Source organism: the organism of the source record quoted next, unplaced genomic scaffold (genome assembly GCF_019419815.1).
Source record: "Pyrus x bretschneideri cultivar Hongxiangsu unplaced genomic scaffold, Pyrus_bretschneideri_v1 Contig17, whole genome shotgun sequence".
In the NCBI taxonomy this organism is placed as follows: domain Eukaryota; kingdom Viridiplantae; phylum Streptophyta; class Magnoliopsida; order Rosales; family Rosaceae; genus Pyrus; species Pyrus x bretschneideri.
The window spans coordinates 2,565,899-2,592,332 of NW_025999468.1; the positions used below are offsets into that span (position 1 = coordinate 2,565,899).

At 37.6% G+C, this 26,434-nt stretch overlaps 4 protein-coding genes across 4 annotated transcripts; 1 reads left to right on the plus strand and 3 right to left on the minus strand.

The window, feature by feature from the left end:
* The first annotated feature begins 221 nt into the window (after positions 1-221).
* On the plus strand, positions 222-8,938 carry LOC125475915 (F-box protein At1g78280-like). Its single transcript, XM_048581337.1, has 16 exons — positions 222-702; positions 851-961; positions 1,054-1,109; positions 1,233-1,375; positions 2,333-2,530; positions 2,623-2,822; positions 3,377-3,476; positions 3,580-4,140; positions 4,391-4,513; positions 5,333-5,413; positions 5,483-5,814; positions 5,938-6,195; positions 7,157-7,241; positions 7,371-7,596; positions 7,937-8,105; positions 8,604-8,938. Exons 1-16 carry the CDS (start codon positions 554-556, stop codon positions 8,755-8,757), a joined length of 2,946 nt encoding a protein of 981 aa, XP_048437294.1. The 5' UTR covers positions 222-553; the 3' UTR covers positions 8,758-8,938.
* A 1,825-nt stretch (positions 8,939-10,763) lies between these two features.
* Positions 10,764-12,893, minus strand: LOC125475916 (40S ribosomal protein S6). Its single transcript, XM_048581338.1, has 6 exons — positions 12,744-12,893; positions 12,572-12,636; positions 12,091-12,148; positions 11,899-12,007; positions 11,522-11,794; positions 10,764-11,197 (listed from the first exon to the last, which is right to left on the minus strand). The coding sequence occupies exons 1-6, from the start codon at positions 12,747-12,749 to the stop codon at positions 10,959-10,961; spliced, it is 750 nt and encodes a 249-aa protein (XP_048437295.1). The 5' UTR covers positions 12,750-12,893; the 3' UTR covers positions 10,764-10,958.
* A 4,810-nt stretch (positions 12,894-17,703) lies between these two features.
* Positions 17,704-19,161, minus strand: LOC125475917 (annexin D5-like). The gene has a single exon (XM_048581340.1). It carries the CDS (start codon positions 18,849-18,851, stop codon positions 17,898-17,900), a length of 954 nt encoding a protein of 317 aa, XP_048437297.1. The 5' UTR covers positions 18,852-19,161; the 3' UTR covers positions 17,704-17,897.
* A 3,990-nt stretch (positions 19,162-23,151) lies between these two features.
* LOC125475918 (serine/threonine-protein kinase SAPK2-like) lies at positions 23,152-25,796 on the minus strand. Its single transcript, XM_048581341.1, has 9 exons — positions 25,582-25,796; positions 25,398-25,472; positions 24,836-24,937; positions 24,613-24,666; positions 24,414-24,506; positions 24,234-24,323; positions 24,051-24,155; positions 23,831-23,929; positions 23,152-23,616 (listed from the first exon to the last, which is right to left on the minus strand). The coding sequence occupies exons 1-9, from the start codon at positions 25,699-25,701 to the stop codon at positions 23,338-23,340; spliced, it is 1,017 nt and encodes a 338-aa protein (XP_048437298.1). The 5' UTR covers positions 25,702-25,796; the 3' UTR covers positions 23,152-23,337.
* Positions 25,797-26,434: the final 638 nt, after the last annotated feature.

Consider the following 26,434-nt stretch of genomic DNA (forward strand, 5'->3'; position numbering starts at 1 on the left):
TGAAATTTTTTCAAGAAAAATTACTACGTAGTTCGTTCGACTTTATTCACAACACCGTTTTATGTGATTCAAAAATATGATGTGTATATAGCACTATCTATTTTTACCTCATACATCTTTATTAATTTCTTATCGTTGTTCTTATCCAAATCATTTAATCTGAAAGTCAAAAATTAAAAATAATGAATAAAAAGTAAAAATAAGCCCACCACCTATATTCTCGCTCATCTGAAACCCCACCCGCTCCGCCGCGCGAATCTTTGGTCCACCCAACAGGGGCAAAAACCGGATCAAACAGAAAGGCAAGGGAAGGGAAAATTCGAAATGGCGTGAAAAGTCCGCGTAGCGCGTACACAGGAAAAACCACACGCCTACGTCGACGCGGCAAAATCCGATTGCAAATCTCCCAACAAAAAACCCAAAGCCCCTTGCCTCTCCCTCGTTCCATTTGCATACTCGCCCACTCGCAATTTCAACGAACGCACACCTTCTCTTCCGCCGAATTCCAATTCACTTGCTTTGTTTTGTTGTTCTCCGCAATCTCCAATCTCCAATGGAGAATTCTCAGCCCCACGCGTTAGGGCTCACGGATCGCCGGCCGGCCGCTCTCGGAGACTTTCGAGTCCTCCCTGACGACCTCATCTGCGACATCCTGGAATACCTCCCTCATCGCGACGTCGCTCGCCTCGCTTGCGTTAGCAGGTTCCCGCTTGAATTTTGAATTTTGGAATTTTGATGTGCATTTGGACGTGAAATGTTTCTGTTCTGATTTCAAGTTTAGCGTTTTGGTCTTTGATTTTAGTTTAATCGAATTTTATTGGATTTTTTTTCTGCCATTTGGAATTTGCAGTGTGATGTACATACTATGCAATGAAGAGCCACTTTGGATGAGTTTATGCCTCAGCAAAGTAAATGGTCCGCTCCAGTATAAAGGCTCGTGGAAGAAGACGGCACTTGATTTGTACGAATGGGAGTTTATGCTGTGCTTATCTATTCACTGTGCATTGTTTTTTATCGGAATTTGAATTCGAGTTACTGTATTTTTGGATGCAGGGAGCATGTACCATATGAATGCGACAAGGCTGGCAGAAAACCACTTTATTTTGATGGTAATGGATGTCATGTCTTTCGAATACAAGTCCCCTTTTATTCTCTGCTATTGAAAATCTTCTCAAGATGAGCTCTTTTATAATTTCCTGCGGATGGTTTTGGTCGTTTCGTATTTTTTGCAGGATTCAACTCATTGTTCTTGTACAGAAGATTATACAGGTGCTATACCACATTGGATGGTTTTGCTTTTGACGATGGGAATGTGGAAAGGAAGAAAGACCTCACTTTGGAAGACTTTTCTCGTGACTATGATGGAAAGAAACCGGTACAGTGATGAATAATGATGATTCATTTTTGAATCATAATATAGGCGGAATTAACAGTGGAAAAATAGTTCTATCTTCTTCCCATTGATCATATGCGGACGCAGTCTTCTGTTAAGTTTTAGATTTGAGAAAAGAGGATGCTCTTTCACATGACCCCCTTGGATGCACCATACCCGAATGTGTGCTGAGTTTTTAGAAATGAAAGGAGAAATAGTTTCTTTTCTATTTTAAAGAAACTGATTTTCATGTTGGCCACCTCACATTGAAACTTTGCCCCACCATTCTACCCTACTGCTAATTCTATTCTACCATATCATACCCTCCATTACCATCCCCTCGGCATCATCAGTAGCATGTGTACAACATTAACCCCTATCTATAACCAACCACATTACCACAGTCATTACCATAATACCATTTTACACACTACACTGGATGTCACTATTCACTACCACAGCCTGCCACGTCTGTTGGCAAAGGAACCAATAAACCCCTTTAAACCTTAAATCACCAGCGCCTCTATGCCTGCATTGGCCATGCTTCTATTTTCACAGCTTAAAATATTCACTCTCCCCCAATAACCTAAAGTTTCCCACCACTCTCTCATCAACCAATTTCACAAGTTATAGCATGTCTGAATTAGTTTTTTTTTTTTTTTTTTTTTTCCCCGGAGCAGTTTTTAACTTTTTAACTAACATGGAACCTGAAGATTCAGATTTTGATTGTGGTCACTATTTGTTAGTGTTTTCTACAGTATTCATTTTATTCTCAGAGAATAAAAGGGAAACAGAGATGAAAACCTGGGGTTTGTCCAAATTTGACCTTTTTCTTATTCTTGATGTTCTTGTACTATTGAGAATTTTGAGTTGCAAATTGGTAATCAAGATTAGTATGCTGTTTATTCTACACATTGGTTGTTTGTGTTATTCACATAGGTCACTGTCAACACTTATCAGGTTTTGCTTACTGGATTAGCTGATGCTTGGCCTGCAAGGCATACATGGACATTTGACCAGTTATTGCAGAAATATGGAGATACAGCTTTCAAAATTTCTCGAAGGAGTGCTCGCAAAGTCTCAATGAAATTCAAGGATTATGTTTCATACTTGAAAATTCAACATGATGAGGATCCCCTATATATTTTTGACCACAAGGTGCTCAATGGTTCTGTGTGTCTGTATTGAATATATATATATATATATATATTTTTTTTTTTTTTGATCTGTAATGTAACTTTTTAAAGCAGTTTGGAGAGGTTGCACCTGCCTTGTTGAAAGATTACAGCGTGCCTTGTCTATTTCAAGAGGACTTTTTTGATGTTTTAGATGGAGACAAGCGACCACCATTTAGGTGGCTCATTATTGGGCCACAGAGGTCTGGTGCCTCCTGGCATGTTGATCCAGCTCTGACCAGTGCCTGGAATACGCTACTAGTTGGCCGTAAGAGGTAAAATTCGACTTTGTTCTCAAAAGCTCATGCATTTAAGAATATGGTATCTTTACAGCTTATGCTGTGCTAGTTGGGGGACCTGGGTTTAATAATACTGTTCCATTTTGTGTAATTACTGCATTTGTTCTGCTTCTTCCCTGTTCAAGTTCCTCCATTAGTCCAAAACTGTTTCTAAATTTATACCAATTACATAGTCTCTTTGTTGCTTTTTATTTTGTCCAGGTTGAATTTGACTTAATGATATTCTATTTTGTTGTTTTCCAACTCCTCCCAAGTTCTTCTCACTCTTACAGTTAATGGATAGGATAGCTCATGATCTTATACCTAAGGCATGAGGATATGCTAACTAAACAAGACTTGAGAATATCATCAACATATTTATTTAATGCATCCCATAAACCACATAGTTTCTGTCCTCATAGTTATTACACCATATATCATTCCCCTTTTGTCAAATCGGCCGAGTACTGTTTTTCTCTTCAATTCTTTTCTTTTTTCTTTTTTGCTCTTTTTGAATTAAATAACTGAGGTCAAGTTTGCATTTTGTGAAGGTGGGCCCTGTATCCTCCAGGCAGAGTACCACTAGGTGTCACGGTACATGTAAACGAAGAAGATGGTGATGTCAATATCGAAACTCCATCTTCACTGCAGGTATTTTATTCAGATATTCTAATCCTCTGTGATTTTTCATATGTTCGATTGTGGTTTTAAAGTTTGCTGTTATTGGTTCTTTTTTTTTTTTTGTGTGTTTCAGTGGTGGCTAGATTTTTATCCACTTCTTGCTGATAAAGACAAACCAATAGAGTGTACCCAACTTCCAGGGGAAACGATTTTCGTTCCAAGTGGATGGTGGCACTGTGTCCTAAATCTGGAACCAAGTATTGCCGTTACCCAGAACTTTGTAAATCCCAAAAATTTTGAATTTGTGTGTTTAGACATGGCACCTGGTTATCATCATAAGGGAGTTTGCCGTGCTGGATTACTTGCACATGAAGAAGGAAATTCAGATGATGCCACAAATAATAAAGATGATTCTGGTATCTCTGATCCAATTAGGAAAGTGAAAAGAGTCAGGACTCTCGAACCTGGAGAAAAAAAGAATGCTGATGTTGCTTCTAATGACCATGATTTACAACAAAGAAGTTACCAGGGGTTTTCTTATGACATAAAATTTTTAGCCATGTATCTGGATAAAGAGAGAGATCACTACAACTCTCCTTGGAGCTCTGGCAATTGCATAGGACAACGAGAAATGAGAGAATGGTTATTTAAGCTTTGGTTTGCAAAAGCAGGAATGAGAGACTTAATCTGGAAGGTACTTCTACTTGTCAACCTATTCTTCATGCTTTCCTTATTGGCTTTTATACCAATTAATGAAGTGGTTGCCGGTATAATATATTTAAGAGTCCTAGAAGAAGATAACAAGATTTCTAAACGGGATTTAATTTATAAAGTGGTAGATCCTTTGCCAGTGACATACATTCCCCTCCACAGTCCGTAACTAACATGTTTGCTTGTACTTTTACATATATAGTAAACCACTTATTTCTTGCTGTGAATGTTAGGGAGCTTGTCTTGCATTAAACGCGGGGAGATGGTCTGAATGCCTGTCAGAAATTTGTGCATTCCATAATTTGCCTCATCCAGCAGAAGATGAGAAGCTTCCCGTTGGCACGGGTAGCAATCCTGTAAGTTGAAGTTTATTAAATTGGAAAGTTTCTGCATATCTGCTAATGCCTTCATTTGTGGAGTGAACATATTGCTCCTATACTACTGTTGTTAGTATCTTGAACTCATAGTTTTAACTCTCGCTCTCTCACTTATTTTAAAGAGAAACAATACTGAAGCATGAAATCTTTGTACAATGTGCGAATAAGGAATCCATAATCGAATTACGTGGAGCTAGAATAACATATTATCTGACAAAAAGACCTAAACCTTAAAGAATGAACACTCATGAAGAATAATGATAAGGTCGCGAATACCCTTGAATTTGTTGGTCAACTAAGCTGTGGGTGAGCAGGGGTTCAGGATTGGATCACTAGCAAAGCTCAAATACCAGGAAGGAATTCTATTTTTCGTATTCTCAAGTTTGAATTCTGACTTAACCCCTTGAAGCTGTCAGTTATTTTGTTGCCTCTTATATGAGATAATATGACCAATGGCTAGTCATGTCCCAACAGAAGAAATAAGTTTACAGTAGGCCTCAGAGCATATTAAAGTAGCCATGGAAACCACAGTACTGTATCTGTTACCTATAAGCATATTGTTAATGCGAATAATTTCACCTGGAACTTAAGCTGAGGGGATCATAGATTATGACAAATTGTATTAGGGGAGGACCAAACTTTCTATTATTAATTTTCTCAATTCATTAGAGTCGAAGTTTTGGAGTTCATATAGTTCTAGTGTATTACATGAAAAAAAATGTGTTGAGTATTAGGTAAATAGATGATTATGTCCAGCCTGGAGATTCCCTCCTTATGCCTCTTAATCATTTCCAACAGGTTTATCTCTTCAGCGACTGCGTAGTCAAAATTTTTGTTGAAGAAGGGCTGGAAAGATCACTTTATGGTCTAGGCACAGAGGTACTATCTTTTAATTGTTTTCTTGCAGCATTTTTTACATACATCTGACATTTTAGTACGCCATTGCAGCTAGAGTTTTACAATCTCCTATGCAAAGTCAACTCCCCTCTGAAAAATCACATGCCTGATGTTTTGGAAAGTGGGATCATTTATCTTGAGAATGGAATTTACAGAATTATACCATGGGATGCCAAAACAGTTCCTGATGTGATTGCTAGATGCAATCTTATTCCTGAGAAGTTAAATGCAGATGTTTGTCCTTTTGGCGTATGGAGTAAGAAACAGTTTAATTACAGAAAGGCCGGGATGCCAACAAATGAAACCATCGGCTCACCTGAATGCAGAAGAATATGGCCATATCTTATAACAAAACGATGCAAAGGAAAAATATATGCAGAGTTGTAAGTGAAGTTAGTGTATAAGTTCATTCTTGTAGTTCAACTGCTGCTCAAGAATTTTCATTCCTGATCTGTTAGAGGATACATTAGCATAGCTCTTTAATTGGTTTTGGTTTGTTTTCACAGAAGAGATACGATTTCATTGGAAGGCGCACTGAACTTAGCATCCTTTCTGGGAGAGCAGCTCCGCAACCTCCATCTCTTGCCTCAACCACCTCTAAGCATCTCAACTTTTTTGGATATTGAACAAGAAATAGATATGCCTTTAACTAATGGTTTTATGGAGGCTGTTCAGGATAAATCAGAAGTTCCAGCTGAATGGAATATTTTCATCGGAACTCTATTCAGGAAGAAGAAGGATGCCTCAAGTCGCTTGAGTAAATGGTATTTTTATGCCTATCACGAGACGGGTTTTACTTTTCAGAATTTGTTTAATTTACTGTACTGATAATATTCTACTCTACACCTTATTTATGGTGCCTGTTGATGATATACTACTCCATACATGATTGCTGTGTTTATGACAGACAAATTGTTTCGGACAGTAGCATCTATATATTACCAAAGATCTCTTGCAACATAGTACATCATAGTAAACTGAAAAATGAATATTAACTTCTGACCTTCAGTGGAAGGTATCTGTGGTGAACTCAAAATGCGATTGGAGAACTAGTACAAATAAAAAGACACCATTCTTAATAGGTGTGATTGTTGTAGATGCTAGGTCTTGTCAATTAGTTCTGATAGCATACTATAACTTAGATTTTCAATTCATAGCTTTAGTTAATCAGTTGCAGGTGTTGACTGTCATATTGTCATAGTAATGGTGACATGGTTGGGTTACTTTGATGGATGGTCTAGAAAAGGTTGACTGGCTGGATTATCCCAAAGGTTAGGGACATTATTAGATATTCAAGTTGAAGGTATTGAGTCTTGATGGTGATTATCAATAGCCTGAGTAAGCGCATGGTGTTTCAATCAAATCTTTCACTTTCAGACTTAGTTGAAAGTACTGTGCTAATTGATAAAGCACATTGTTTTCCTATGCATATGGTTCATCCAGATTTATATATCTTACACATGCCACACATGTTCTTTGTTTCCTGTTTTTGCGTGTTTCATTGCATGTATTTTTGGGCATTAGTGGCTATAGGTTTGATGTCTTGTGATGTTCCAGAACTGGGTTTTACCGACCGAGAGATTTTATTGAATCTATTGTTCTTCAGTACATGTAGTGGTGGTCAAATGTATTTATTAGTGTAATCTGAGTTCCAATATGTTTTAAAACATAGTACGAGATTATCTAACTGGGACAGCTCTTAAGTATCTGGGTTTCAATATGCAGGGGAGATCCAATTCCTACCACACTAATCGAGAAAGTCGATGAATACTTACCAGATGATTTGGCCAAGTTCCTTCACATATTCGAGGTTTTTACCCCACCCCAATCTGTCATAAACATGTCAAGATCGGTTTCTCAATTATAATAATTTAATGTAGATCACTCTCTTTCAAAACCATACATATGCTTGGTCTTATTTGACCATATACGGTTTCAGGATGAAAATGGCTTAAACAAGGTGGGTAAACTTTGTTCCTGGATACACTCAGATATCATGGATGATAATATTCACATGGAACCATGTGGTGCTAATTCTTGCCTGATTGAGAACACCAAAGACAATGGCCTGGTAACCAATGGTTCAGTGAATGGAAATGGCATCAGTGCAGGGACTAAATCATGGCGTCCTAGCCACATTCTTGATTTCAGTGATCTTTCTATAGGTTGGTATTTATTTGAATTAGTGTTCAATGTATTGTTCTGTACTTGCTTCATTGCATTACTTAAATTATATGTTATTTCTTTTTATCTTTTCCATGGTTAATCTTTTTTCCACTGCATTCTTTACTATGCGATGCTGGCTATTTTTACCATGTGCATAGTTATCCTTGTTAATGATCGTCATAACGTATATTTATAAAGTATTATATAGTTAATACATATCTTTAATTGGATTAAGTCTTCATATCGAATCACATTCCAATATCACTCGGTTGGCTTTCTAATATGATGTTTTTGCTTGTACATACTGTTTCCAAACTGATTCTTTTATTGCTTTCACAGGTGACCCCATTTATGATATAATACCCATATATTTGGATGTATTTAGAGGTGATACACGCCTCCTTAAGCAACTTTTAGAAAGTTATAAACTTCCTTTAGTGAGTGCAGAATCACAGAAAAAGTCTGTTAAGGGTGGAGACAAGTTTGGACAGCTTTCCTACCACGCGATGTAAGTAACGATCTTTGTATATGCTGCTTTATCAATTTAGTTGGAAACTTACCATTTAATGCTCTTAATGTACTTTAGAAGAATTTAGGCGTTTTCTATTGTATTCATTTTCCCGTGTGTTATCCAAACTTTTAGCAAACTTGAGCAAAAGGTCTGTAGGGAGGTTGCAGTGACTTAGATGTAAAGCCAGTTGACAATGCCATGAGTTTTGAAATTCTGCTAGGTAATACATCTAATAAAGAGCCAAACCGATACTCAATCGTGTTGCTCTGGTCTTGGTGCTTGAGATGGGTCTTGGCTCTTGACATGGGAAGGATTCCAGAATCTAGAACAAGTATATCCTTTGTTTCAATAGGAAAATTACAAAATTCTAGTCTCTCTTCATGTCTCTATCAGTATCGTCAGTTTGTCATCTTTCGAGCTTGCATCAATGTGTTTGGTGCAAACTGTTCCCCAAAAAATGAGAGTTGGATTTATTTTGGATGATTTTGTGTGTAGGTGCTACTGTATTCTGCATGACGAGAATGTATTGGGAGCCATTTTTAGTATCTGGGACGAACTCAAGACGGCGAAAACATGGGAAGAAGTTGAGCAAGTAGTGTGGGGAGAGTTGAATAATTACAAAGGGTTTCCCCTGGATCCTAAAATTTAACACTTTTTGGAGTAGAATAGACATGATTTATCCGTACCAAGCACTGTCTGCTGCTAATTTGTTGTTTTATCACTTCATAAGCTCCAAAGAATGTGTGCAATCATGATATCAATTGAGCAGAAGCCAATGTACCCCCACTTTATATATACTAGAATAGGAGTTTCATGGCTATTTTGTTGTATCTGACGTGATTTATTTCCCTTCTTTTTTTGTCAAACATTATATTCATGTTAATCAGTGTAGAAATAATCAAAACATAGGCCTCGCTTGGTATACATGATTAGATTGGAATGGATAAGCTACTATTTTCAAGGTATTTTGAAAGAAGAAATGAATTTCTTTTTTATCAACTTGGAGGTAAGAAATGGATTACTCAATAAAAGTTATTTATTCCAATCCTTCCGAACTCGATCATTTAGGTAACATTTGGTGCTCAGGAATAGATTGAATAGCTCGCAAAATTTTGGGCTGGTGTTCAAATCTCCCTCCCCTTCTCTCAAACCGTTACATATTTGTGGGAAATCACGTCTAGTATAGATGAACATTATTCGTTGTACTTGAGCATGTTCTTCTTTCACTTCGGTTGGGCTTTTGGTACAAATTTGCCATCGTCAAGAGTGTGACACCTTAATAAATCAGAAATGATACTGTCATGTATTTGTGTTGGGTTTTCATTTTGTTGGAGGGCATTGTTCTTGCTTGCTCGGTATGATGAGACACGCTATTAAACATGCCACGCAATACTCGGGTTGATAAAGTAATGCTCCAACTCAAACCCTAGACACTTAATAACGGTTTCTTAACAGGTGAATCATTAACGAAAAATTTGATTCTAACACGCTTTCAGGTGAATGATTTTGACTTTTACACTTGATAACAAAACAACCAAGTTTAACATGGTACATTAAACAATAATTGAGAGAATAAGTATGCATCCAACACTTGAAAGGTACTCAAACAAGCAAAAGACCAGAGAAGAGAAGATTTAATTCCTACAAGAAGGATTTGGGCAGTTTGTGCATCGACATAAGGAACAATTTGGTGTATGGAGTAACAAAACGATGCAAATTAAGGGAAAATATATGCAGAGTTGTAAGTTTGACCAATGTGGAGGCGATTCTGTTGGTAATGAGTTTGATACCTTATTGTGATTGTGCCCAAACCTGGTTGGATGATTTTTATTTCAACTGATTTATGTTAAATCAAGTTTACTTATAAGAAATGAAGTGAGAAGAAATGGGTATATTCCAATTCACGTGTTTACTAAAAACCAAAGAAAAAAAAAATGGAGTGGGTGGGTTGGGGAAGGTATTGGCTTTTTTCCCATGTACATTCTCAATCTCACCCTCGTGCCATGTAAGTAAACATGCCGTTGCTTGTTAATGCTGAAACTCTCATTCATGTTAACGCTAAATAAGAGGAGGTGCTCACGCCTTTCCTTGGAGTTGGAGGGGAACTCACGCGCTCCAGAAGAGAAATTGCAACGAAAAGCTCGGTTCGAGCGTTTTTCTCTTCTGGGGCGTGGCTGAAGAAGAGTTAAAGCATAGTTTTGTTGTATGGGTTCATCATGTGCCCGTCAATGTCGCCACCAGGGGTTAGCGAGATTGATCGGAATCGGACCCTAGTTACTTCTGAAACCGAATTAGATGCACGGCAGAAGATGCTACAGATGAGTGAGGACGAAGAAGGTAAAGCCAACAACATCAAATGGAGTTGTTGCCGTAGACATGGTGTTCGTGTACAAGGGGCTTTGGTTAGCGGAACAGCTGCAGATGCTGGAAAAGATATCGGAGTTGGGATGGAGGAGTAAAAACAGAAGAGTGGATAGCCATGCTCTGTTATACAGAAAAACACTGCAGATGGAACAGCCACGCCCAACGGCTCAGGCGGAGGGAGAGCTTCTTACTCATGTCCAAATTCTAAAACCGAAACTGTGCTAACGGCTAGGGGAAACCAGTCATAATTACAGAGAAAACCAAAGGGAAAGTAGCAAATTATTAATGCTCTTGAATAAAAAGCTCCAATATATTAATAAAACGGGAAAGTTTTCATAGTGAAAATTCCAATAACCTCAACAGCAATAGAGCAAACACTTTAAGCAGTCATCAAGTAGCACAAAAACTGGAAAAAAAAAATACTAAGACAACGCAGTAACATCCATTTCTTACTTTTAACCAAAATTAGATCACTCGAGCACAGATCTATGCTGCAACGGATGGCTTTGAAGCTGCGGACAGCCTGGACCTCTTCTTGGCTAAGCTTTCACTTCGGCGATCCCTCTGCTCCTTCAACCTTGATGCAAGGAGTTTCTGGTACTCAGCAGCCTCAGACTTGGCCTTTGCAACCCTCTTCTTCTTGTCAGCAATTCTAGCTCTCTTCCTTTGCAGGGTCAACGGGGTGACCAATCTCTGGATCTTAGGAGCCTTGCTGACTTCCTTGCCTGCGAAACCAGATACGATCACCAAGCTTAAAAATTGAAGGAACCATCAAACCAAACTACAACCAAAATTTAACAATACAGGGAATGCATATGAATCCAACACTCCAAAGGCACAAACTTTATGCACAAGCAAAGCACCCGAGAAAATAATTAATTACATCTATGCCATACGTATATTTTAATAATATGTAATAACCCCAGCAATCGTTTTCTAAAAAACAAAAACAAGTCCATCAATTTATCAAGCTAAAGACACAAAGGCATGCTTTTCCTATAACAACGACATAGATAACATACAGAATGGCAACCACTAAGAAACCTTACCCTTCTTGTTCGTGAATGTTCTACGGTATGTGTTGACATACTTGCGAACATCATCCTCCTTCGAAAGATTGAAGAGTTTACGGATCTTAGATGCCCTCTTGGGTCCTCTCATCCTAGGTTTCTCAGTGTCAGTCAACCCAGGGAGGTCATTGTCACCCTTTTTCACAATCACCAAGTTCAAAACAGAGAGGTCGGGGCTGACAATGCACCCACGAACAGACTTCCTCCTCCTCTCACCATTTCTCCTTCCATAACCACGGAAGCAAGGAGTGCCTGACCAAATACATTTACCAAGTTAGTTAAAATGAAGACAAGCTTCTGGGGAATCTATTCATGAATGGAACAAATACTGAAATAAAGCATGAGTTTAAAACTACCTCTGTGGAGCAAGAGGCGAACACGGCCAGGGGTCAACACTCCCTGCTTCATGGGGAAACCTTGCTTGTCGCAACCTCCCATGATCTTGAAAACATAGCCCTTAAATTCCTGTTTCACAGATAACAATCAATAAAACTTGGAACCAAAAGAAGAAACAGAAAAAAGACGCAAAAGAAAGGCAAGCTTAATACCTCTCCAAGGGCATCTCCGCTAACCTCCTGGGAGATTCTCTTGTCAAAGAAGGCCCGCCTACACAATACAGAAGCAAATTAAATCAAAACCTTTGCCCAACGAACTATCTAACCAACTGCAGGACTAAAACATACGAGCCAAAATCTAATTAAACTACTTCTGGGAAAGAATCAGGCATAAAATGCTAACATTCTAACCAAAGTATAAAACATAAGAGCTTAGCGTTCACAAAAAACTGATCTTACAAACAAATCTGAAATACAAAATGAATATTCAAGAATAAATCTAAACACCAAACAACCCAATAATCCAATTAAACATATCGAACAACAATCAGAAATGCAAAGCAAATGCTCACGGTATTGTAGCTACACATTAAAAGGGACAACAGGAGCCACTAAGAACTAAATCATGGCTGAAATTGCACAAAGTTGAAAAATTTATAGCATTTCAAGAAAGCCCAAATGGAAAAGGACGTACAGTTTGTGGTCATCGTCGATTTCGAGCTTCTTCTGGCACCCAGTGGTGGGATTGGCGATGTTAAACTGCAAAGAAAATGCAAACAGGATTAGAAAACAGCGACAACAGAGAAGGATGAGATAGATAGAAGGGGAGAGAGGGAGGAGGTTGGGAGTTGGGTAGAGAGAGAAACCTTCATGTTTGGGTCTCAGGTTGCAGAGGCGGCCGCGACTGAGAGAGAACGAAGGTTTGTGAAGCTATATCGTGCTCCCTCGCTCGCTCTAGGGTTTTGGGAGGCGAGTGATGGATTGAAGGCTTTTATATTCTGGGGTTGGGAGTTTAATATGGACGCTTTTTTTGGATGTAGGCCCGAAAGCTGTGCTCTATGGGCTTCGGTTAAAGCGTTGGGTTCTGCTCAGTTCAATGTCAAAAGCCCGATAATTGATGATGTAAAATTTTAGGTTGCTTTTTTCCAAAACAATACTAAATTTCTTCTTTTTTCAATACCATGATGTTATTTATACTAAGAGCAAGTCCACCGTTGTGGATTGCTCAGGGGACAGTGGACCAAACAAGGCTCTATAGCCCGGCTGAAGCCTTCCAGCGTTGGGAGCCCCAGGGACTGGGCAAGCCTGGGTAATAGGCCCGTGAGGAATCGCCAGCCCGCGAGCTCGAGGTGGACCTGACGCAGGGCTGACACATGGTGATTTCAGTTTTTATGTTTCGGTGTTTACCCTTGCACATTTTATGTCGTTGTTTGTCTCTCTTTAATTAAACCGTTGAGGTCCGGCCTCCAAACCCAGATCACGACGATGCAGCAGTAACAGTAACAACCACAAGCAACGACCCAAAACTTCACGCCGCCGCAGCCTCCCTCTGCAGGTTTTACCACGGCGGAGGCGCCACCAACACCGACCCTCTTCTCATTTTCTTTCTCTCCCATCTCCTCTCTCTCTTTTTGAGAGGTCTTCCTGCACTGATGTTACCTGTCCACCACCATGAAGATTCAAAGAGAGAGAGAGATGGGGAGATGGCAGGAGGGTTTTCTTGGTGGAAGTGGCTGGCGTGAGGTTTGGAGAAGAAGAGTTTTTTTCCGAAACAAGGGCAAATTCGAAACTAAAAAAAGAAAAAGCAATATGGTGCTCAATTGATTTGATGCAGAAACAAGGATAACCCAGTTTGATACCAGTTATTCCTTTAATACAAAAATCTTATCACAGAAAATGCGAAACGGTAAACAACGAGAACGATTAAAAATCTTATCCGAAATTACAAATAAAATTATTTTGTATTATTTAATAATTTTTCGTATAATGACATGTGGCGCAACGAGAACGATTAAAAATCTTATTTGAAATTACAATTAAAATTATTTTGTATTATTTTATAAATAACAAATACTAATATTTTATTGCCTATTGCCAGGGCTATTGAAGTGCAACGGTGGAGATGCAAAAGGCGATTACTGTTCATTAAGGGCAGTCACTGTTTACTGGGTGGACAGCATAGTGTATTGCCTGGGGGGAGGTTTCACATGCTGGAACTGCTCTAAGAGGTGGCCTACTAGGTTCAATCACATGACAACCAACCGCATTAATTTAATATTAAATAATGCTATGAAGATTAAATTTCTAAATCAAATTTTACAAACCAAAACGATGAGGATGTGGATGATTGGATTATTATTTAATTGTTGATTAACGTGCTTATTTCTTATTGGTCACACATCATTTGGTTTGCAAAGAAATTTGGTCTCCCTAAAATTATCCTTTGATATTTAACTTGTTCTATACTAGAGTCAAACTTAAGACCTCTTACTTAGGTTTCCTCCAATGAAGAGTCAAATGGCTAATTATAGCCCATTTGTTCGAAAAAACTCATCTTCAATAGTGGACTAAATTGAACCTTGTAAAAAGATTTCGAGCCAAAGGAGGCGGTGCGCTGGCCATATATGGCTCGGTTAAAGGCCCAGCCAAAACAATTGGTTGGCCCCACCAAGTGTTGTTGGTTTTTGAGAAAGCTAGGCAACCATAATTCATTGTGTCGCATCCCACCGCAACCCCATCTGAATTCCGTTGATAATCAGACGCAATAACAACTAACGTTAGCTAGCTGCTTTCAGTAAAGTGGAGTACCAAGGATGGAACCAATCAGAAGTGCAAATTGCGCAAGCGAAGCATTAAATGATAAAGTTAATTTAAATTTAATTGAAGAAAAATAGTTTTGATGCTTTTTTTATTTTTATTTTTTTTATCCTTATCCAAAATTCTCATCTTTTACAATGAAAATATGTTTTGAACATTTGCAATTTGATAGTGAACCTAATTTTGTTTAGCAACTTAACAATAATTCATCTTTTTGTTAATAGTGTGGTGTTCGGACTGACCGACAAACATCCAAAAACTAGACCACAATCATGAGAAATTTTTCATTATGATCGGAATATGAGTTAGTACATTATGTGTTTTTATAAAGTATTTATCAAATATAGTAAAAAATTAACCCTTAATTTAAAAAATGTCACTTTTTATAAAATCTTTCAAATATATCCAAAATTCCACCTAAATAGACACAAATACCCTCAAATTTAACAATCAAATAAATTAAAGGCTTTTAGCCAATATGGTTCGTGACGTTGACATAACTCCTTAATCTGATCCTTAATAATTAATGATAATCAATAGTAGTGTTCTTGAATTTGTCTATCATGAATCATTTTAGTATTTCTTTGAATTTGCCCATCGTGATCATTTTAGTTTTTTTGTGAAAAATCTGTCAATTGCTCTGTTAGTGTGATGATGTGGCGCCACGTGAGTCTCACAACTACAATCATATAACGACATATGGATTGACTTTAAAAACCATTTCTATATGTAAAACTAAAAATGATATTAGTAAGAAAAAAGGCGTTGAAGGCATGATTGAAATTATGATGCTCTCATTTGCGGTAACCGTGGCGGCGCTCAATGTCGGTGATGAGGGGGTCGAAGGGGATAAGGTTATGGTGGTGGAGTGTAGAAGCCAAGGTGAAGTTGGACCGAGACGACGGTAACTAAAAAGCCTTTAATTTATTTAATTGTTAAATTTGAGGGTATTTGTGTCTATTTAAGTGAAATTTTGGATATATTTGATTTTTTTTTTTTTTAAGTGACATTTTTGAAATTAAGGGTTAATTTTTTGCTAGATTTGATAAATACTCATTTTTATATAAGTGGTAAAAAAATTTAATATTTAAGTTATTAACTTTTTAACACATATATTTCACAATTTATATAATGACACGTGGTGTACCACCCATATTCCAGTCACACTGAAAAATCTCTCCACAAGCACAAATGTCCACAATCACAAACTCACTAATTAAAAATAGTAATTGCTCTGAAAATGTAATCTCTTTCTATTCTTGGATCAACAATACTAAATTTCATTTCAAAAACAACGGTGCAAATGAAATAGGAAGATTGGGATTTTCATTTTGACGAAGTTACGAAAGCACCATTGTTAATGGATATTTAACGTTTCGCGAGTCGACCTGAAACTAACCATTAAGTGACGGGTCCTTAATGCATTCAACCCTTATCAATCCGACCCGTTAAGACCCAACTACATAACTGATTTTATCGAGTTGGTTGATTTGGGCAAATGGATTGGGTGCAAATTGCCACCGATAGAGGCTCTCTTAGGTATCGTTTGGTATGCAGACGGGACGGGATAGGACGGAACGGAACGGAGCGGGAGCAAAGATGCCCTCGGATGGAAACAAGGAGGAAGAAGGAGACAGAGAGGTTATAATTTTGTGTTCCACAGATGTGGAATGAGTCGTTGCAGGGGTGAACAAAAATTCACCCAAAACTCGTCCCGTGGAACAGCTCGTTCCACCCGTTTTAGGCGCACCAAACGTGGGACGGAATGCCTTGTCCCACTTTATTCCGTCTCGTCCCACGTACCAAACGGTACCTTAATGAAAATACACCCAACTCGCTATTAGCTCGATACCACTATCCATATTGTCTTAAAATATTCCCAATATTAGTATCATTATAACTTTGTTAATGTATCAAGACTTAAGGGAAAAAAAAAAAAAAAAAAAAACCACGAGACATGGAAGCCCATACAAAGCACATGATGACCCGAGTAGACTTTAGTCATTGACACAAGTCATCCTTGTCACAAACATCATTCACCTCACCAATACGCCACTTAGGTCAGTCAATTTACAGTCAGCACCGACAAAACACAAAGGCATAAAACAAAACCACATGCAAACAAGCCCTAATTGAATAACAACTATAATCCCTAATTTTGCAATAACAAGGATGCACAAGGAATACACAAATTTGCCTCTAAAAAACTTAGCAAAGAATACACATATTGCATCAATATGTGTGGTTATTGTATCGTGGTATATGTAAGTTAGAGGCACTTTGGGCGAGAAGGGATAGTGGCTTTGTGAGAGGGTTACTAAAGACAATTGTCTATCCTCTAATAATATGGTTCAAATTCGTTTTTGGCAAAAAATCAAACCTATAACATTACACTTACAAGTAAAGAAGAATATTACTAAACTTGAATAAATCAAAGACGACTTTGACTTTTGCGGGTAGTTGTATAAAAAAAAAAAAAAAAAAAAGACAAATAAATTATGGTGTGCACAATGCAACCCCCAAATATGAAGGTTCAGCAAGAAGCAGAGATCAAATGTTTCAACAAACACATTGCACAAAACAATGAGCAGGATATGAACTACAGCTAGTCTCTCAAGGACCAATCAAGATTCCTTCTTCCGGCGGACGCCAATGGGGAAACCCTAGAACCGAAGGGGTTCTTCTTCTCAAGGACTCTCATAATTCATGCAATTCAAACAGGTTCTAAACAAGAAATTTTCAATTTGTTTCCTAATCCAACTTATTTAATTAATCGTATCAGATGACTCTATAACGATCCAGTCCGTTTTCTAATTGGATCGTGTTCGGATTAACCAGGTGACAAAATATAACACTGGAAGGATAATCAAACTTGACAAGCACTCAAAAACCACATTCACCACCATAACAAACGCATATGGTGTCCATTTTTTGTACCAAATCATTGCAAATCAAACCTACACACACAAAAGCAACATTGAGAAATTGTTGGAGCTCCATACGCAATCATCAGCCAAGAAGCAGTACTAAGCATTTCAAACAAAGAAATCACTTGCTGCATAAGTGCTTATGCCAAAGTTCTAGATCATGCTCAACACATAACTTTCCCAAATTATAGCTTCTGAAAATACCTAAAACGTAAGTAATTAACAACCACAGAGTTCATCAAACCTTACCATGTTCCCCAAATCTTTTTATATTACCTAATGATTGGGGCCTAAAAGCGCCAGCAGAAACGCCCTGTAATTCCCAGAAGTCTCCGAATGCACAGCATCGTTCAACGTCTTCCCGTACTTCTTCATATACTCCGCCTTTATAAACTGCATATCGATTTCCGCCCTCGAAACGATCACCCTCAGCAGAGTACTGTCATCGGTCCCCAAACCCTTCATCGCCCCGTGCAAAACCTTCGCAAAGTACCTCCCGGGATGCTCGGCGCACTGCAGAATGGTCAAAAGTGCGTGCTCAAAGTTCCCAGAAGTCTCCTTCTTCACAGCCTTCTTCAACGAGCTACCGTACATGTTGTGGTAGGCGGCGCTCACGGCAGCCAAGTGGGCGCTGCTCCGCCCGCTGAATATCTGCACAAACACCTTCTCATCAGTTCCCAGTTTCTTTTCCCCGGCCCGGAAGAGAGCCTTAGCGTCATGCTCCGCCGCCGCCCTGTCCACCTCCAAACCCTCGTACCGCGGCGTTGCCACGTAAGCAAGCAGGAGCTTTTTATGGTCTCCGGTGGCGTGGAACTCGATGTCCTGTTCGAGGTAAACCCCAAATGTGGAGAAGTAGAGATTCTTGAAGTGGAGGATCTGAGATGGGGTTCTTGAGCAGATGACTTCGGTGGCGGCTCTGAGGTCCACGATGCCTTCTGCGGCCAGAGCCTGGCGGATGATGGTGGCGTCGCGGGTTGGGGGGTCGTGCATCCAGAGGAGTACGGCCTTCTTGGTGTTGCCGCTGAGCTCGGAGGAGAGGCGCTTGGTGAGGTCCTCGTGGTACATGGTTTTGTACTCCTGTTGGATGTAGGCTCGCTGGGTGGCGTTGCGGTGGGCGAGGATGTTGATGACGGCGGATGTGTCGCAGCCCAACCCTTTGAAGGCGCGGTGGAGGCTGATTGCGTCGTCTCTGGGGGTTGTAAGCACCGGCGGTATGGTCACAGAGGCCATGTTGTTCAGCAACTACGATTGAAGAAATTTTCAGACCAAGTTTTAGAATTGTGGGATTAAATTGGAAAATACCGAGATATCATAAAGAGCTGATCCGCCAAATAAAGGGACGTTAATTGATAAGATTGAAAAGTTTGGAATGGAGAGTGGATAGGATTGAAATTTCAAACGTATTTAATCTGTGAGAAGGAAAGGTAGCTGAGAAGTAACGGACAGTGGATTGAAAGTTGAAACAAATCTTAATCGGACAAATAAAGGGGAGCTCCGTAGCTGGGAAGAGTCCCGTTTGTGAGGACCCAGAATCATTTTACTTGTCGTGCAATAAATTTTCCGTCAAGTTGCGTTTAATATTGAATAAAAACTTTAAAATAATTTATGATCGTAAAATAACAGATGAATGGATACGATAAAGTGATCTTCAGAATGCTGAGAAAGAGAATCCGAATAGGATCATATTGCATTGAGAAGTAGGTTATGGAGCAGGAAATAATAAATCTTGAAAAATTATTTGAAGTCCTTTTTGAGAAGTTCATAGCTAGTGCTTTTTACCGGAACCATTTGAAATACTTTTAAAATCCAAAAACATTTCCACCAAACATATTTTTATTTAATTTAAAATTACTTACAAACAAGCATAGTCATAAATAATACAACCGAAACCATTTCAAATACTTTTGAAATTTAAAAACATTTCCATCAAACATATTTTTATTTAATTTAAAATTACTTACAAACGAGGTACAAGTACGAACTTGGATAAAATTTTAATGTATTTTCTTTTACTGTCCTCAAGTTTCATAAAAATAGTACAATAATACACTTTTTTTGGGGGTAAATTACATTTTACCTTTTTAAGTTTGAGGTCGATTTCAATTTCTTACAACATCTTTAAAACATTATACTTTCATACATTTACTTATCATTTTATTTCAATTTCATACCTCTATTAGAAAATCTGTTAAGTGATGACGTGGCAATTATGAGATCTACATTTGTGCTGACGTAGTTGACAAATTTGTGCCAATGACAAAAAAAAAAAAAAAAATTATGCATTTAAAATATAATAATTTATCCTATTAAAAAATTTAAAAAAGATGAAACCCATCTTCCCTCACACCTTCTCCCTCTCCTCCACTCTCTTCACCTCCCCTCCCCATCCAAAAAACCCACCCCCACCTCCCCCGCAACCAAAAAATCTGGATTTTGGGTACAAATAATCTGGGTTTTTTGGGGTTTTGTGCTCTCCCCGTGCCACTCCATCACTGCTGCTACTAGGATTTACATTTAACTCACCAACCAACAATAAGCTTTGAAGGTACAGTCTCTCTCGCAGACCGAAACGGCACCGTTTTCCGATTTCGATTTCTGTTGTTTTTTGTTCGAATGTCGATCCGCCGGAAAATCGGCTCCGATCGAGCCGGTTGAGTGTCGGATTATCGATTATCGGCCAGTTTGGAATTCCGATCTGATATTTTTCAGATGGTTTGACTGTTTTGTAGGACGTTTGGGGAAGTGCCACCCTACTGTTTTGAAAATAATCTGGGTTTTTTTGGGGATTTACTTAACGAATTTTCTAACTGATGTATAAAATTAAAACAAAATGATAAGTAAATGTATAAAATTAAAATGTTTTAAAGATATTGTAAGAAGTTGAAATCGACCTCAAATTTAAGGAGCTAATGTAATTAACTATTTTTTTGTCTCACTTTTATAGCTAAAGTAAAATTTTCGGAAACTTAAGAATAGTAAGTTAGAAATTACCCTTAATTTAATTTAGCATTCAATATATAAAATCCATCACAGGCAATTTGGCAATTTAACGTGCAATTTAATCATGCTTGAAATTCGTTATAGGCATGCCCGTACAAGGCAAACAACAATATGTTAAAAATTTAGACCTATATGTTATATAACGTAAATGAATTGATAATACTACGTAACAGTCATCTTAAAAACTTTTCAGTAATCTAATTAAATATGAAAATTTGCGTTTTGCTAACATCAAGTCGACCAAGAAGATTTCTGATCATTCGCGCATCAATAGTTAGAAATTATAAAGGATCATAACACATTTTTAAAATCGCAATTGACTATAGCATAACTCATCGTGAGAAGAATTTTGTCTTAAAAAGCAAATATAATAAGGTAAAGAAGTAGTTAAAAATTTTCCTATCAAGACAAGTAATTAAAATTTAACATAATAAATAAAAGCACACGCCAGTTTTCTCACCACGTGATAAGCGCGTAACATGTGTTAAGTTTTCTGTTCAAATTTGTATACAGAATAGAGCAAAGGACCACGTCAATAATTGGACCTTGTCAGCTTCAACTTGTTGATAATATTAATGCAATGTGGGTTGGTTGTCTCTTAATAATTGAAAAGGCAGAGGACTTCTCTTATTGACCAGCCCTTTGGTTTTCAAAAGAAGAAGAAATCTTACGGCTAGTATACGTATACGGTCTTTGAATGTCATTACAGTATATCTGATTGTCTGATAATGATATTATTAAGTATTTGTAAGTATTATAGTCAAATCTTACCAAATGTGAAATCTATCATCAAAATTCACGATTAAACTTCGAATCTCCTTTCATATTCTATAAACATGATCAGTAGACATATATAAACTTCATGCAATCGAGTTTAGAGTATACCTGGCTAAATCGCCCCAAAGTAGAAGATTACTTCTTGTTACGAGCCTCTACGGGTGCGAGCACAAACTATTGACTTTTAAGTGTAGTTCTATTTTGTATTGCAAAGTAAAATCATAAGGTTACAAAAAAGAGGAGGAGGTATTTAAGGAGAAGGATTGGGTGCACATTGCAGTGCACGAAGACATCCAAGAAAACTCCTTGAAACATCCCACAAAGGCTAGTCTGGTAGTCATACGTCAACATACCTCAATCTCCTTAAATCAAGGAGTCTAGAGACCATACGCTAATCTCCTTAAATCAAGGAGTTGGCAACAAAGAAAGGACTTACACCAATCTCCTTAAAATCACGAAAATTGGGTGATGGAAAACTTCTCAATGTGGTTTAATGGCTTCCCTCACTTCTTTATATAGAGGTTTTGGCATAGTTTGTAATGGTTGCACACATTAACTTTCCCATTATTTTACCTTTTTAGTAAAGGAGTAACTTTCCTAGAACTTTCGTATTGTTTTAAGCCTTGACAAGAAATCACCATAAGAAAATGATTTGACAAGAAAGATTCCGATTGCGAACTATTTGTGTTTGTTTGGACCCATACTAAATGAGGAATTTAATCTTTCGATTTAGAGGAATTGTATTAATCGTAAATAATTGTAATTAGTAAGATACGTTCCTCAATGGATGGATGAAAGGAGTTCCTCCTCAAGATATTTTATTTTTGATTCACGAAACTTCGTGTTTATGATCGATACTGTTCTTATAATGCACTCTGTAAAAATCATTTGTGTAAACAATCAATAAAATATGAGATTGTAATTACTTTGTAATGATCATTTGTGTAAACAATTAATAAAATATGAGATTATTTAATCAACAAATTGTGCAAGAACAAATGGTCGAATAATGGTAAACATATTACCAACTGTCTATCTATTTCCTATGGTTACTTGACTAAATGATCTTACTTTGAACAGTTATGATCATAAGCACGAAATTTCGTGAACTAGTTACAAAATATTTTGAGAACAAACTCCTCAATTTTAAGAAGCCAAGCTTTCCTCATCGTAAGATACATTTCCTTTTTTACTTTATCGTAATTAGAACTAGGAAATATTAGTTTTTTTTTTTTTTTCACTCTCCAAGGATTAAAAATTATGATCAAACTCATATAAAAAAAAATTCTCACACAAACATAATTTTAGTGGTATTATGGCTTCAGAACAAAAAAACACATCAAAATTTCAAGTTCAGCTACAATGATACGTCTCACTTAATAGTACATGTTTTATGCAACATCTAACTGTTGAAGATCCATTAACCCCTATATGCAAAGCTTAACCGTTAATTTTCCGAACCACTCGTGATTTGTACTCTCGAAGAAAAATTGCAAAATTTTATTATTTTTAGCCATTGTGTCCTCACATGATATCTTAAATTCAAGTTTGTCCATTCACTATAACTCAACAAACATTAACCCATTAGCATAAAAAATAATTGAACTAGTAAATTAGCAAATAACTTTTCTAGAATCAATACCAGGCTTGCTCCGTTCTAGATCGTTTAGTAAACAACTCCAATGAGAATTCGGATTTTAAGTCCTCTATTCCATTATTCCCCAATTTTGGCTCCAGATAAGTGAACACGTCATACACAAAAAAGTGATGCCTTTTTTTTTTTTTTTTCCTCTAAAAAGAGAGAACCTTACAACAAGAGTAAACCCAAAATGATACATACATCAAGGGTCATGTATCATATCACATCACAAGAAGGCCCCCAAAAGCCTAACAACATCCCAACACTCACAAATTCACTAGTATGATATGTATCTATACTCTAATTACTCCCATTTGGCAACACAAAATCACCACTTGTTTCAATATCTTCAACATCTTCAAAATCATCAACATCCATGCTGCTGCTTCCGATGAGAGGCCTACTGGCATTCGGGACGCTTATTGGTTTTCTTGCCTCTTGTATTATGGACAGCACTTCTTCAACGCTTTGCGATGGATTATTTATGTCGTTGCACTGCCAACTTCCTCCTTCCATCATTTCCACAGGTAAGTTCTTTAGAAACCAAGGGTGGTTTTTGATTTCTGGGATGGTTATTCTCTGCAAAGAGATATTAAGCAGAGACTGTGGTGAGAAGGCTAAGCCGAACAGATCAATTTCAAAATGAAACGTGTAACGAAAACCAGATATTTGCAATAATTTGAAGGAAAAACAAACTTCAAGGAAACTCTTCATGCTGCTACCAAATAGGTTACAAGATTATCAAAACACTAGTCATCTAGTACTTTCAGCACCAAATTAAAAACTACGTTACCTTTTCGGGGTTTTCTACAAAGATACGAGATAAGAGATGTCTACATTCAATTGAAACTCGGACATAATCTGGAACTGCGTACTGCACACTAAGAATCCGCTGCAATACGACACATATAGTGTGTTAATGACAACTCAAAAACGAATTAGCAAGTTTTGATATATACGATGTTTGATTTCTGTTCCATTTTATCGATGAAAAATTTGCTGATGTCACTTACCCCAATTGTTTTTCTAAAGTTTCTAGGGTCTTCAGGATCTTCAAAGGGATATGCTCCAACTATCATCACATATAAGGTGACTCCACAAGACCAAACATCTGCAATCTATAATATCAAGATTAGACCAAAAGATGCTATAACAAGTTTTAGCGTCGAGCAAAAGGGCGCAAGAAGTGGACTTACCTTTCCATCGTATTGTTTTTTAGATAGGACTTCAGGTGCTATATAAGCAGGTGTTCCTACTGTAGATTTAGGCTGAGAATGCAATAGTGACTACAAAAACAAAGTGAACAAATTAATCACTCAAAGTCTAATTAACTTGAATCCCCAATGTGGATCCGTACTCTAGGGTTTGTGCATTACCTTTGAGTATCCAAAATCGCATATTTTTACACGGGGTGCTGGACTGCCGTCTAAGAGCGTGTTTTCAAGCTTAAGGTCTCTATGACAGATTTGCTGCAACAAACGAACTATTCCTTTACTACAACCAGCACTTCCAATATCAAATGAGAACGAAATAACAGTATACAACACGTTAACAGACAAGCGCCACACTACATACCATCAAATGACAGTAACTAACTCCTGATATCAACTGCTGGAAGAAAAACCTTGCCTGGTGCAAAACAACAATTAAATCGAAAAAGTATGCATGTTCTAGTTATATTATGACTGACTGAAGCGAGATGGACTCCATTTCAGGGGGCATTCAGAGATCCCATATTTCAGAATCTACACTAAAAACATATCCAATGAAATTTCCTCTGCCTTCGAAACTACTTTACCTCATCCTCACTAAATCTGCCAGCACTGCATATTCTCCCGAAGAGTTCTCCCCCAGCCGCGTACTCCATCACTATGGCCAGATGAGTTGGTGTCAGCAGGACCTGCAAGAAAGAGACCGCACTACTCTCAAGTCTTAAACACAAACCTCGTTATCAATTATCACAAATAAGCAAATGTATAGACTATTTCCACGTCACGGTAAAAATAAAGTGCAGGAAGTAAAGCTCATATTTTAAGCATAGGTGTTTTAACAACAATTCTGCAAGTGGTGGATTGCCCCGGTGTGTAGGGTGTGTAGAGCATTTCTCTCTTAGTCCCACTGCATCCCGGGTTCAAAGTTCTAACCATCCCCCGTCCCCTTGGTGGAGTTTAGAGAATAAATACCGCGTTTTAATAAACAAAAACATCAATTCTGATAATCCCTACCAGTTTAAGCACATTAAAGGCCAAATTTAGCATCTTCTGCCTTCAGCCACCCAACCCCATACAAAATTGAAACAGAACTTCCCAAATTCATTCTCTTAAAACAAAAAAAAATGAAAATAGTTTACGATCACGGACCTCTTTGAACCGAACGATATTCGGATGCTTCAGTGATCTGTGGTTCATGATTTCCCTTTGAACATGTTCATCTATCTGCATCACCAAAGAAATTAAACGTTAAAAAAACAATATAAAATTCACCGGATGAGGAAAAAAGAGAATTCAGAAGAAGGGAAGACATAAGAGTTGAAGAAGACAGAACCTTGTGTCCTCTCTCAATGAACTTGACAGCAAAGAGTTCTCTGCTGAGCTTGTCTCTTACCAGCCTTGCCACCCCAAAATTCCCAGACCCAATATCCTTCACAATCTCATACCTCTCCATACTATTACACCAACTAATTCCTAAACCCTAAATTTGCACTCTTCTTCCTCTTGTAATTTGACAGAGTTGACAAACCAGATCATGAGACGTCAACTGGGATGAAACTGAAAAGGGTTGGAGGGGGGTAAGGCACTGACAGATTTTGGAGGGTTTAGGAGAACGTGTGGAATAATGTGTTGGTGCGTGAGACTTGATCAATAAAAAGTCTTCGCCGAACATGAGAGGCCGCCTCACGGTATTTGACTGTATGTTTTGTATGTTTTGCAGATGTAGTCCTTGTGTAAAAAAATAAAAATAATAAAAATAATAAAAAATAATAGTAATGTTCCTTTTTACTTGTAAGTAAGAGATTTTATATTCGATTATCGTCAAATACAAATTTGAACCAAATTATTACTAGTTTATTACGAAGCTTAGCCCTACTCTCCTACCTCTTTAGTATAGATAACATCGTATATTCAAAAAAAAAAAAAGTAAAAAAAAAGGAGGGCATGGGTTTGTATATGAGTTAATGACGCTGTAACCGACTTCTTGTACTTAAATTTGAATCATCTTTATGAGATACTAAAATGATTTTAGATTTTCTTTGCTGAAGGATAAAAAGTACATAAAAATTGACGGTTCTTAAGTGTAAAATTAATTTTCGCATCCTATTTTTGTCAGCTTTGCTTTTTTCGTTTTGTCAATTAAGAATCAAACGACAAAAACAAAAGAAAAGTGCACTAAAAGAAAA